The 12,921-nt window shown below is 36.5% G+C and overlaps 1 protein-coding gene across 4 annotated transcripts in view; it reads left to right on the top strand.

The window, feature by feature from the left end:
- RBL1 (RB transcriptional corepressor like 1) overlaps window positions 1-12,921 on the top strand; it is a 61,209-nt gene that overhangs the window by 27,587 nt on the left and 20,701 nt on the right. For 3 of the 4 annotated variants that reach the window (XR_007150812.1, XM_047852235.1, XM_047852237.1), the window contains 5 exons: window positions 167-304; window positions 1,787-1,951; window positions 4,482-4,629; window positions 10,700-10,966; window positions 11,768-11,979. Coding sequence is in view for 3 of the 4 variants with exons in the window: in XM_047852235.1 (XP_047708191.1) it covers window positions 167-304; window positions 1,787-1,951; window positions 4,482-4,629; window positions 10,700-10,966; window positions 11,768-11,979 (930 nt within the window). In the remaining variant the exon portion in view is untranslated. The remainder of the gene's footprint in view (window positions 1-166; window positions 305-1,786; window positions 1,952-4,481; window positions 4,630-10,699; window positions 10,967-11,767; window positions 11,980-12,921) is intronic. The other variant, XM_047852236.1, reaches the window with a different exon arrangement.

The following is a 12,921-nucleotide window of genomic DNA, read 5'->3' on the forward strand; positions in this document are numbered from 1 at the left end:
GATTATGTTATAACAAAACTCTTTACCAGTTTGAGAGCTCACATTATTATCTTTGATAATCTGGTATAATATAATGTACACATTATCTTGTTTCTGTAGTCTTTATAGAATGGCAAAGGCTGAAATTGCGGAGAAATATTAAACTGCAGTTTTTCTGTTCTCCAAGGTTCTTTTAGAGCAGGATATATTTCATCGTTCCTTGATGGCCTGTTGTTTGGAAATTGTGCTCTTTGCCTATAGCTCACCTCGTACTTTCCCCTGGATTATTGAAGTTCTCAATTTACAACCATTTTATTTTTATAAGGTGAGATGAGAGCAAAGTTATGATATGGTGCACCTCATAAACGTTCTGTTTATCTTAGTGTTAAAGTTACAGGCTGTAATGATGTCTGGGAAGTATTTCCAGAGGTATTCTGAAAACATTTTAGTCCTTTGGGTGGAATCAAAAACAAAAGGGAAAGGATGAGGATATTAGTAAATTCAGCCAGTCTCAAACTGCAGTCCTTTTTCCTTCACTGACTTGCAAATGTGACCAGGAATTAAGTAGTTAGCTTTGAATTTTCCATATTTATAAATGGAAATCATAATCCTATTAAACAGATGCATAATGAAGAAGAAAAGCTCTTTTCCCCAGGAGAAAGAAAAGGTATAAAATGGTTTGTGGTTATGGTTTAGCTAATGAAGCTGAAATAAAAGATTGTGCTCCTTCCTTAAATTTGAACTAATTCAGTGTGGATCAGTCTTACTTAGCTTTTTTTTTTTTTTCCTGCTAGAACTATTTTATTAATCTTTTTCTTACACAACTTAAGGGTCACAACTACAGTAACATTTAATGTTACCTAGTATCCGAATTTAAGACTGATGCTACTACATTACCCTTATTGGTATGATTTAGTTAATATTTTGCTGTATGTGCTATTTTCAAAGTATTTATAGAAAAGTTAGTTTGAAGAGTTCAATTTTTATACCTAAAATATGTCTCAAGTAATGGAAAATGCAGATCATTAGAAAGCTTATCCATTTGAATTGCTGAGTGGGATTTAAATATTTTTTTAGTGTCTTAGGGAAAATTGCTTCTGATACTTGTTGATGTGTGTTTTTAGATTTTCTGTTAGGAAATATAAGTAATTTTATTCAAGGACAATGTTGGTTTTGACCTTATCTGATAGCAATTCATTTTTATTTGTAGCATCCTTTTTTCATTCAAGAAGTTAAATGCCTTTGTTCTTTAACCACATAAATAATATAGCCTCCTTGAAGAAAAACAGGAAAGTACATATAAATGTGAATATTAAAACCATACAATATAATCCTAATTATAAATAATAATCACTTAATATTTTTGTGTATATACCTACAGACTTTGTTCTAGAATTTACCCTTATTAAAATAGAATTATATAAGCAGAATTCCTTTTAAATATATTATTCATCTGTTCTCTTGATCTATTGGGAAGAATTGTCTGAGAAAGACAGTGAATTCAAAATAGCACTGGACTCAGAACCCAAGACCCGACTTCCACTATTGGCCTTGGTTGACCAGTTTCTCCCTATCATTGCCTCATTTCTCCATGTGTAAAAGAAAACATGAAAAACAGAAATATATGTGAAAGTATTTTGGACATCTTAAGAAGTCCTTTTAAATTAAAATATATCGATCAGCCATTGAATCATAGTTCAACAATATCATTAGTTCTGTGTCCTTATAAGACCAAAGCTAGTCATACATGAAAGCCTAGAAATGACCAAGACTACCTATATTACCTTTTCAATTTTCTCTTTACCAGGTTATTGAGGTGGTTATCCGCTCAGAGGAGGGACTTTCCAGGGACATGGTGAAACACCTGAACAGCATCGAAGAACAGATTTTAGAGAGTTTAGCGTGGAGTCACGATTCTGCACTGTGGGAGGCTCTCCAGGCTTCAGGAAACAAAGTTCCTACCTGTGAAGAGGTGAGTTAGGGCAAGGCTGATGATCCTGTCATTTTAAAAAATAATAGCTTTATGGGGTGCCTGGGTGGCTCACTAAGTGTCCAACTTCAACTCGGGTCATGATCACGCGGTCCATGGGTTCGAGCCCCACATTGGACTCTATGCTGACAGCTCAGAGCCTGGAGCCTGCTTCGGATTCTTTGTCTCCCTCCTCTCTGCTCCTCCCCTGCTCACACTCTGTCTCCCTCTCTCAGGAAATGAATAAACATTAAAAAAAATTGTTTTTAAACATATAATTTAGTGTTTAGTACATTCATGAATAGGTACACCCATCACCTCAGTCAATTTTGGAACATATCCATCACCTCAACAAGAAACTGTATCATTTAGCTGTCACTTTCCTTACCCACCTTCTTCTCCTTAGCCCTAAGCAACCTTAATCTACTTCTGTCTTTATTAATTTGTGTATTCTGGACATTTCAAATATGTGGAAGCATATGATATGTGGTCCTTTGTGTCTGGCTTCTTTCACTTAGCATTATGTTTTCAAGGTTCGTCCATGTTATAGGATATATTAGCACTTCATTGCTTTTTATGGCTTAATGATACTCTCATTTGAATATATCATTTTGTTCATCCATTTATCAATTGATAGACATTTGGGTTGTTTCTGCCTTTTGGCTTTTATGAATAATGCTGCTATCAACATTCACACACAAGTTTTGTATGGACATGTTTTTATTTTTCTTAGGTACATTTCTAGGAATAGAATTGCTGGGTCACGTGTACCTCCAGCTGTGTACCTCCAGTTTGGGGAAACCGTCACACTCTTTTCAAAGTGGCTGCACCATTTAACATTCCTACCATCAGTGTATGAACATTCCAGTTTCTTCACATCTTCTCTAAAACTTACCTTTGTTTTTTCTTCCCTGATACTTATCTTTTTTATTCTAGCCATTAGTAGACATAAAGTGGTATTTCGTTATGGTTTTTATTTACATTTCCCTGTTGGCTAATGATGTGCAGCATCTTTTCATGTGCTTATTGGCCATTTGTGTATCTCCTTTGGAGAAATATCTATTCAAATCCTTTGCCGTTTTTTAATTGGGTTATTTGTCTTTTTATTATTGAATTATAGGAATCCTTTCTATATTGTAGATATGACTCCCTTATCTGTTAATAGGATTTTTAAAATTTGCCTTTCATTTCATGGGTTGCCTTTTAATTTCTTGATCAAGTCTTTTAGAACACAAAGTTTTTAATTTTGATAATGTCCTGTTTATCTATTTTTTTCGTTTCTTGTGCTTTTGGAAGTCATATCTAAGAAACCACTAATTTTATCATATTTAATTTTTCAAATGTCTGTGTAAAAAATTAAATGGTTTTTTAGTAGTATTTAGAATTTAAAAAATCAGAAATTTGTGCCTAATACAAGCCACACATTTCACAGTTTAGTATCATGTGAGAAACTGAGTTTTTGCTCCTTTACCTCTGTGTTGCTCTTTCGTAACTCTTGTCTTTTCATCTTTCTTTGCTTTTCTGTGTCTTATACTTCATGAAACCTGGTGAATTTTTCCCTAATTCCACACTACTGGAAGGACTATCCAAGACCAGGAAGAATTGAAAAGAAAATGATTTCTTGAAATCTCTCTTCCATGTATCTTTGGTTTTTTGCAACAAACTGTGATTAACTGTGCAATCTTTAGTATTCATCAATACTTCCATTGTAGAATCTCTTGGGAAAGTGAAAAAAGGCAATGAACTTGAAGAAAGAGGATTTGGGTTGAAGCCCTTGCTCTGTTACTTAATAGTAATTGTCCTTGGGGCACCTGGGTGGCTTAGTTGGTTAAGTGCCTGACTCGTAGTTTCAGCTCAGGTCATGATCTCATGGTTCATGAGATTGAGCCCCACGTCAGACTCTGTACTGAAAGCACGGTGTCTGCTTGGGATTCTCTCTTTCCCTCTCTCTCTGTCCCTCCACTCCTGTTTTTTCTCTCTCTCTCTCCCTCAAAACAAATAAAAAATAAACTTTAGTGGTGCCTGTGGTGGCCCAGTTGGTTAAGCATCCAACTCTTGATTTTAGCTCAGGTCATGATCTCACAGTTCATGAGTTCAAGCCCAGCACTGGGCTCTGTGCTGACAGTGTGGAGCTTGTTTGAGATTCTCTCTTTCTCTCTCCCTCTCTCTGCCCTTTACCAAAATAAATAAATAAACATTTAAAAAAAATAAACTTAAAAAATAGTAATTGCCCTCAGGCAAATTTCATATTTTAAGCCTGTATTTTGTCATCCTTAAGTGGAAATAGATGGTGCCTACCTCATCAGTTTACTTGTAGAAGTGGTCAATAAACTTAAGGAGATAAATTATAAAATTAAGTGAGATATGTGTAACAACACAAACTATTGAGCACTTTATGCAAGTTGTTCTATTTTGTGAAGAAGAAAGAAGGGAAATAAAACAGTTGAAGAAGACTTTTTTCTCATTTTTCTGTTATAAGTTTTCATCAGTAGGTTTATCTATATGTAAAGCAAGAGGTTTTTATTTTTTACAGGTTATATTCCCAAATAACTTTGAAACAGGAAATGGGGGAAATGTACAGGGACACCTTCCTATGATGCCGATGTCTCCTCTAATGCACCCAAGGGTCAAAGAAGTTCGGACTGACAGTGGGAGTCTTCGAAGGGGTAGGTTCAACACAGGTAAAACAAAAAAATAACAAAGATAATTTTCTCAAAATTTCAAGTCTTGCTAATATATTATTATGAAATCTAATTTCTTCATCAAGATTGAAAAAGGGGCTTCTGGGCTGATGGCTCGGAGCCTGGAGCCTGTTTCCGATTCTGTGTCTCCCTCTCTCTCTCTGCCCCTCCCCCGTTCATGCTCTGTCTCTCTCTGTCCCAAAAATAAATAAAAAAAAGTTGAAAAAAAAAATTTAAAAAAAGAAAAGAAAAAGGGGCTTATGAAAAAGAATTTTTAAATTTAAAAGATAAACAGGGGCTAGGACACCTGGCTGGCTCAGTCAGTAGAACATGGGACTCTTAAACTTGGGTCATGGGTTTAATCTTACACCCACATTGGGTGTGAAGCCTACTTAAAAATAAAAATAAAACAAAATGTAAAAGGAGGCTTATGCTAACACCCTTTTGTGGCTTGTTGTATAGTTTTTCATATCAAAGTAATAAGATTTTCACTCTGTTTTTTAATATTTTTTTACTTCAATGTGAGTTGTTGTGGAAATAGTATTTTAGCCTTTTAATAAACACACTTTTCCTAATGCTAACAGAAAACTGTAAATAGGCAAAATACCTACTTTTCAAATGTGACAAAAGTTATATTCTTTCTCTATGTATGTCTTTATAGAAAGAAAAGTATTTGAAGCAGAGCAAAAAACTCTTTGGGATGCTTAAGTTCATCTAAGAAATAACTTATCCATACTCTCTTAAAATAGTTCATGTGAACCTTATGGGAAGATTTTAGTTCATTCATTCGTCCTTATTTTCTCTTACGATGTGTGCATCTGATGTGTGCATCCTCTGGATTATATGAATTTTTTCTTGAATTTTTTAATCAGTTAAAATCTTTTGATCACATATCCCTGAACAAACTTCAGATGAACAAGTACTCGGGCTTCACATGGCTCTTGATCCAACTTGAACTATAATTTTGTGTACGTGTGTGCAGGCACACATATAGTCTTTGCTTTACATGTAGTCCAAGATGATAAAAATGTGCATGCAAAACAGTCTTCATAAGCAGTGAGAATGATTAGGATTGTTTTATGACCTTTAAAAATCTTGTCAGGAGACAGGGGCACCTGGGTGGCTCAGTCGGTTGAGTGTCTGACTTCGGTTCAGGTCATGATCTCTCGGTCTGTGAAGTCAAGCCCCGCATCGAGCCCTGTGCTGACAGCTCAGAGCCTGGAGCCTGCTTCGGATTCTGTGTCTCCCCCTCGCTCTGCCCCTTCCCCGCTCATGCTCTGTCTCTCTCTCTCTCTCTCTGTCTCTCTCTCTCTCTGTCTCTCTCTCTCTCAAAAATAAATAAACATTAAAAAAAATTTTTTTTTTTTTTTTTTTTTTTAAATCTTGTCCAGAGGCACCTAGGTGGCTCAGTCCATTAAGCAGCCAACTCTTAATTTAGGCTCAGGTCATGATCTCATGGTTTGAGCCCTGTGTCCAGCTCCACGCTGGCAGCATGGAGCCTGCTTGGGATTCTCTCTCTTTCTCTGCCCTTCCCCTGCTTGCTCATGCTCTCTCTCTCTCTCTCAAAATAAATAAGCTTTTTAAAAATATATAAATAAAAGCCTTTAAAAAGGAAAAAAATCTTGTCAAAACTTGTATGTATCTATTTGTTTCATCAAAACTTTTAAAAATGATCAGTCATTAGGGGCACCTGGCTGTCTGTCAGTAGAGCATGTGACTCTTGATCTCAGGGGCATAAGTTTGAGCACCACATTGGGTGTAGAGATTACTTTAAAAAAGTGATAATTTTAAAAAAAGCTATGAGTCCTTAATGTTTAGCAAAATGAAAGATAATAAAAGTATTTACATAGTATAGTATAAAGCACTGGAAACATTGAGAATGGAAGTGGTTTGTTTTTCATCTTTTTGGTTTTTGTTTTTTCAAGATTTTATTTTTAAGTAATCTCTATACCCAACACGGAACTCAAACCCACAACCCCATGATCAAGAGTCACACACTCCACTGACTGAGCCAGCCAGGTGCCCTGAAAGTGGTTTGTTTTTTTTGTTGGTGGGGTTTTTTTTTTTTTTTTCAAACTTACAAAGAATAGTTTAAACAGTGCTTGTCTCCTGTAATTTATGCTGGTGAATGAGCATCTTTTCTGTGCCTTGGTGAACTGTCATGTTCCTTTCTAAATTTGGATCAGCTTTCAACATTTTATACTTTGTGTGTTTAATTCTTTGAAATATCTCTGAGAGTTCCTCAAATGTGAAGTTTTTGCCATCATCACTTTCTGTTGGATATCTTCATCCTTTTAATCTCAACAGCTTTCTTCAATTATGTCAACGAATTTCACTTTCAGGAAGTTCTTCAGGCTGTGTATCTAATCTCTTGAACAGTGTCAGTGTCAGTATTCCCAGAGTCAGTTGTTCCTTCTGTAACTTTACTGACGTTCTAAATTAATTCAGTTTCAGTATTATCACTTTCATTTCTTTGTTGCAATTTTCTTTTTTTTTTAAGGTTTCTTTTTTTTTTCTTTGATGTTTATTTATTTTGAGAGAGAGAGAGAGAGAGCACAAGCTGGGGAGAGGGGCAGAGAGAGAGAGAATGAGAATCTCAAGCAGGCTTCATGCTCAGCACAGAGCCTGATGTGGAGCTCAATGCCACGAACGTGAGATCATGACCTGAGCTGAAATCAGAGTCAGACATTTAACCGACTGAGCCACCCCAACACCCCCGTACTTTTTTTTTTTTGATGATTCCCCTCATGTGTCTGTTTTTAATAAAATGTCATATAGGGTTTTTCACTGGAGACAGACAACATAACTGTATGCTTTCCTGTGCTCATGAATTGAATAGCAGATGTGCCCTGATCAATCAGTGACAGACTTTGAAAGAATTAACATGATTAGTTACTGATCATGATTCACATCTTTTAGTTATATAATGATTTGTAAACTAAAGTTTGTTTATGCAGTTATAGTTAGTACATCATGGAAACTGAAATTTGAACCATTTTGTTAGGCTGTTGTTATTTTAACTAAACTATGGTAACTTAAATTCTTGCATATTGGAACTGAACAAAGTATGAACAGTCTGTGAGAATGTGTGCATACGTGTATGTATCCTTGACTGTAATATATATGTATATGTATACGTATGCATATATATTTTATATGTGTGTGTGTGTGTTTACAGCCTAGCTAGACATCTCAGAACTAAGATCATGAATAATGGTCACCCAAATATGATTCTCTCCAGATGGTGGTGTTTTGAGTGGATGTTACTTTCTATATTACAGTTTTTTGGTATTCTAAGAATTTTCTTTCAGTGAGCTCTTTTGTTCATTGGGTTATAATTCACATACCATAAAATTCACCCTTTTTAACATGTACAGTTAAGTAGTTTTTAGTAAATTCATAAGACTCTACAATTCTCACCATTATCTAATTCCAGAACAGTTTCATCAGCCCAGAAAAGAAACCCCATATTCAATAGCGGTCACTGTCCAGTTCCCCCACCCAATCCCCTGGAACTACAATCTGCTTTTTGTCTCTATAGATTTGCCTATTCTAGAATTTTATATAAATAGAATCATATAATATGTGGCCTTTGTGCTTGGCTTCTTTCATGTAGCATGTTTTCAAGATCTATTTATATTGCAGCATATATCAGCTCTTCATCTTTATGACTGAATAATATTTCATTGTGTGGATATGCTATATATTGTTTGTTCATTCGTTAGTTGATGGACATTTGGATTATTTCCACTTGTTGGCCATTATGAATAATGCTGCTGTGAACATATAGGGCATATACTATTTTTATAAGTAGAAGAAAAAAGTATTTTCTCATAGGGGTTCAGGCAAGAGAATCAAATAATGGAAAATCCTTAGAAAACAATATTGAGCCTTGACTCTAGGAAGAAAAAGACATAATATTAATTTCTGTATTTATTAAATGTAAAGAGTTGTTCACTGTATCTTTTCCACTTCTGTGCTAACAAAAGATAATTTGAAGGGGTTTGCAGCTAACCTCATGGCTATAATATGAATCCTCTCTTGAAATGTCAGCTTTAGGAGCACCTGGGTTGCTCAGTTGGTTAAGCGTCCGACTTCAGCTGAAGTCATGATCTTGCGGTTTGTGAGTTTGAGCCCTGTGTCAGGCTCTGTGCTGACAGCTTGGAGCCTGGAGCCTTTTTCGGATTCTGTGTCTCTCATTCTCTCTGCTCCTCCCCACTCACACTCTGTCTCTCTCTCTCTCAAAAATAAACTTCAAAAAAAATTGTTTGAAATGTCGGCTTAAACATTCCTAGTCAGATTCTAGGGCTGTGTTGGATTTCTTATGTATAAAGGATCCAGGTACACTCCTATTAAGTGATCATGGGAGTTACCACAGAACTTTCTATCTGCCACTGAGGTTGGGAAATCAGAGCTGTTTTCATAAGCCCCAGAAATATGCAGAGATTTTTATTAAGACATAACTGTTTCTCCTCTCACCTTATTAATACAGAGAGCTGTCAAATCATTTCCAGAAGTTATTTTTATACCTTGTAAACATGTTTAATAAGTCATCTTTACACCCAACATGGGGCTCGAACTCACGAGCCTGAGATCAAGAGCCACATGTGCCACTGACGAGCCAGCCAAGTGCCCTGAAATGCTTTCACTTTAAACAGCACATTATAGGTAGGACATCTGAGTGGCTCCATTGGTTAAGCGTCCAGCTTCAGCTCAGGTCATTCATGATCTCAGTTTGTGGGGTTGAAGCCCACATTGGGCTCTGCACTGTCAGTGCTTGTGATTCTGTCTGCCCCTCCCCGACTCCCACTTTCTCTCTCTCAAAATAAATAAATACACTTAAAAAAAAAAAAAAAAGCATACCATAGGAGTGTCTGGCTCAGTCAGTGGTGTGTGCAGCTCTTGATCTGGGGTTGTGAGTTTGAGCCCCACAATGGGTATAGAGATTACTTTAAAAAAAAAAACTTTTAAAATAAAAAATACAAGCGCCTGGGTGGTTCAGTTAAGCGTCTGACTTTGGCTCAGGTCATGATCTCACAGTTTGTGAGTTCGAGCCCCATGTCGGGCTCTGTGCTGACAGCTCAGAGCCTAGAGTCTGCTTTGCATCTGTGTCTCCCTCTCTCTCTGCCTCTCCTCCAGTAATGCTGTGTCCCTCTCTCAAAAATAAACATGAAAAAATAAATAGATAAAAATAAAAAGTATATTATATACCTGTAAAGAATCAGTGGGTCAGGGAAAGTGGGGAAGGATTGTGGAAAAAGATGTAGGGTTTTTAGGGGCTAGGAGAACCTTTACACACTTGGTATATAGGGAAAGCCACTCCTATGGAAGGATAGCATTGAAAACTAAATATAATCTTTTAATCAACACACTACTGCCAACCCTCAGATTAAGGCAAGTTAAACAGAGTCTTATCACCTTTGCTCATCTTTATCTTCTCGTGAGCTTATAAAAGATGATTCTGTACCTACTAAATCAGAAAGCCATAGGGGCACCCGGGTGGCTCAGTAGGTCAGGCGTCCAACTCTTGATCTCAGCCCAGGTCTTGACCACAGGGTTGTGAGTTCAAGCCCCATGTTGGGCTCCATGTTGGGCGTGCAGCCTACTTAAACAAAAGAAAAAGCCGAAGCTACTGCCTTAAGCTGCTTGAAGTATGGGTGTGTAGGAGGGGCCAAAACTGTGAACCAAATCACTGATTTTTCCTTCTCAGATGTTATTTACTAGATAAGATTGGGAGACAGAAGCTAATTGGACTGCTCAAATTTAGTGGTCACCTAATTCTACCTCTCAGCTTCTATTTTACCCTTAATATTTTGCTCCTTTAATAGTAGGCAGAGGTTCAAGAAACCAGGAAGATGAGCTATCATAATTTTCACATGTAGTAACTTTTTCATACCTCTTTTGCTATACTCTATATTCTGTGAAGATAGAAGCCGTGTTATTTACTGCTGAATACCGATTGCTTAGCATATAATACCTCAGTATCTATTTTTTGAGTGAATGAGTGAACCTGATTTATTATTTTAGAATACATATCAAACTATTTTAAATTTATTTTTCTCTCTATTAGATATGCAACCGTTGTCTCCAATTTCTGTCCATGAACGCTACAGTTCTCCTACTGCAGGGAGTGCTAAGAGAAGACTTTTTGGGGAAGATCCCCCAAAAGAAATACTTATGGACAGGATCATAACAGAAGGAACAAAATTGAAAATTGCTCCTTCTTCAAGCATTACTACTGAAAATCTATCAATTTCACCTGGGCAAAGTCTTCTAACTATGGCCACAGCCATAGTCACAGGGACAACGGGACATAAAGTTACAATCCCATTGCACGGTAACATTTTAATGTATTTGTTTTATTTTTTTTTCTGAGTTGGTTAGTAATTTAAGAAATGCCTTGCTGGGTTGAATCACATGGCCTTTTTGATCCAGTTTTTTTTTTTTTAACCTATACCATTTTTTTAATTTATTATTTTAGAGCAGTTTTGGGTTCACAGCAAAATTGAGTAAAAGGTATAGAGATTTCCCATATACCCACTGCCCACACACACACAGACCTCATCACCATCAACATACCAAAGAATGGTGTATTTCTTACAACTGATGAACCTACACTGACACATCATTATGACCCAAGTCCATAATTTACATAAAAGTACACTGTTGATGTACACTTCTATAGATTTTGATGAAAGTCTGATAACATAGATCTACCATTATAGTATTATACAGAATAGTTTTACTGCCTTAAAAATCTTCTGTATTCCACCTTTTGTTTTGTTTTGAACTTATACTGGTTTTTGAATTTTCATACTTTTATGAATTTACCACCCTTTTCATTGGACTTATTTTCTTATCTGAGCTTTACAAATGAGCGTGTTAAGCAAAAATCTTTTTTCTTAATTACAAACATCTCCTTAAGAGTTCAAAAGAAAACATTGTTTCAGAGCAGAAATAGAAAACAAGAGTATTATAACCTAGAATTACAATTTTTGTAGCTTTCCTCTTTTCTAACCTATTCCTTTGTTTGGATAGCTAGGTAGATAGGTAGGTAGGTAGGTAGGTAGATAATTGACAGTTTTTCTGGAACACATGCAACTTATTTCTAAAATAGAATTCTTGCTTATACATTTAGGTATTGCAAATGATGCTGGAGAGATCACACTGATACCAATTTCCATGAACACAACTCAGGAGTCCAAAGTCGAGAGTCCTGTGTCACTTACTGCTCAGTCATTAATTGGTGCTTCTCCAAAACAGAACCATCTGACTAAAGCACAAGAGGCACATACAGCTGGAATAAGCAAACCAAAGAGAACTGGGTCTTTAGCACTGTTTTATAGAAAGGTATGTGATTTTATGACATCTAAAAAGATCTCATTTGACGCACCCGCCTGGCTCAGTTGGTAGAGCATGCCACTCTTGATCTCAGGGTTGTAAGTTCGAGCCCAACATTGGGTATTGGCTGTAGAGATTAGTTACAATATTTAAGGAGCACCTGGGTGGTTTAGTTGTGGCGTCCAATTCTTGATTTCACCTCAGGTCAAGATCTCACACTTGGTGAGATTCGGTGTCCCGTCAGGCTCTGCACTGGCCGCATGCAGCCATCTTGGGGTTCTCTCCTTCCCTCTCTCTCTGCCTGCCTCTCTCTCTCTCTCAAAATAAATAAATAAACTTCAAAAATAAATATTTTTAAAAATTAAAAAATGAAAATAAAATGTCATTCAATCAATGCAAGAAAGATTAACAGCAATTTTAGCCTTCTTTTTTGGGTGTGTGGTAAAATGGACATAAAATTTACCATCTTAACCATCTTTAAGTGTACATTAAGTACAAAAGTGTCGGGGGGCCTGTGTGGCTCACACAGTTAAGCGTTCAACTTCGACTCAGGTCATGATCTCACGGTTCATGTGTTTGAGCCCTGCATCGGGCTCTGTGCTGACAGCTCAGAGCCTGGAGTCTGCCTCAGATTCTGTGTCTCCCTCTCTCTGTGTCCCTCCCCTGCTCACGCTCTGTCTCTTTGTCTCTCAAAATTATTAAATAAGCATTTAAAAAAATTAAAAGTACAAAAATGTCATTAAGTACAAAATTGTCATTGAGTACATTCATATTGTCGAGGAGCTTTCACCACTATCCATCTCCAGAACTTTTTTATCTTCCTAAACTGAAACTCTGTCCCAAACAATTACAATAATTCACCATTTCTCTCCCCACCACTGGCTCCTAGTAACCACCATTCTACTATGAATTTGACTATTCAAGGTACCTTATATAAGTGGAATCATACAA

This window comes from Prionailurus viverrinus, chromosome A3 (assembly GCF_022837055.1).
Source record: "Prionailurus viverrinus isolate Anna chromosome A3, UM_Priviv_1.0, whole genome shotgun sequence".
Lineage (NCBI taxonomy): Eukaryota > Metazoa > Chordata > Mammalia > Carnivora > Felidae > Prionailurus > Prionailurus viverrinus.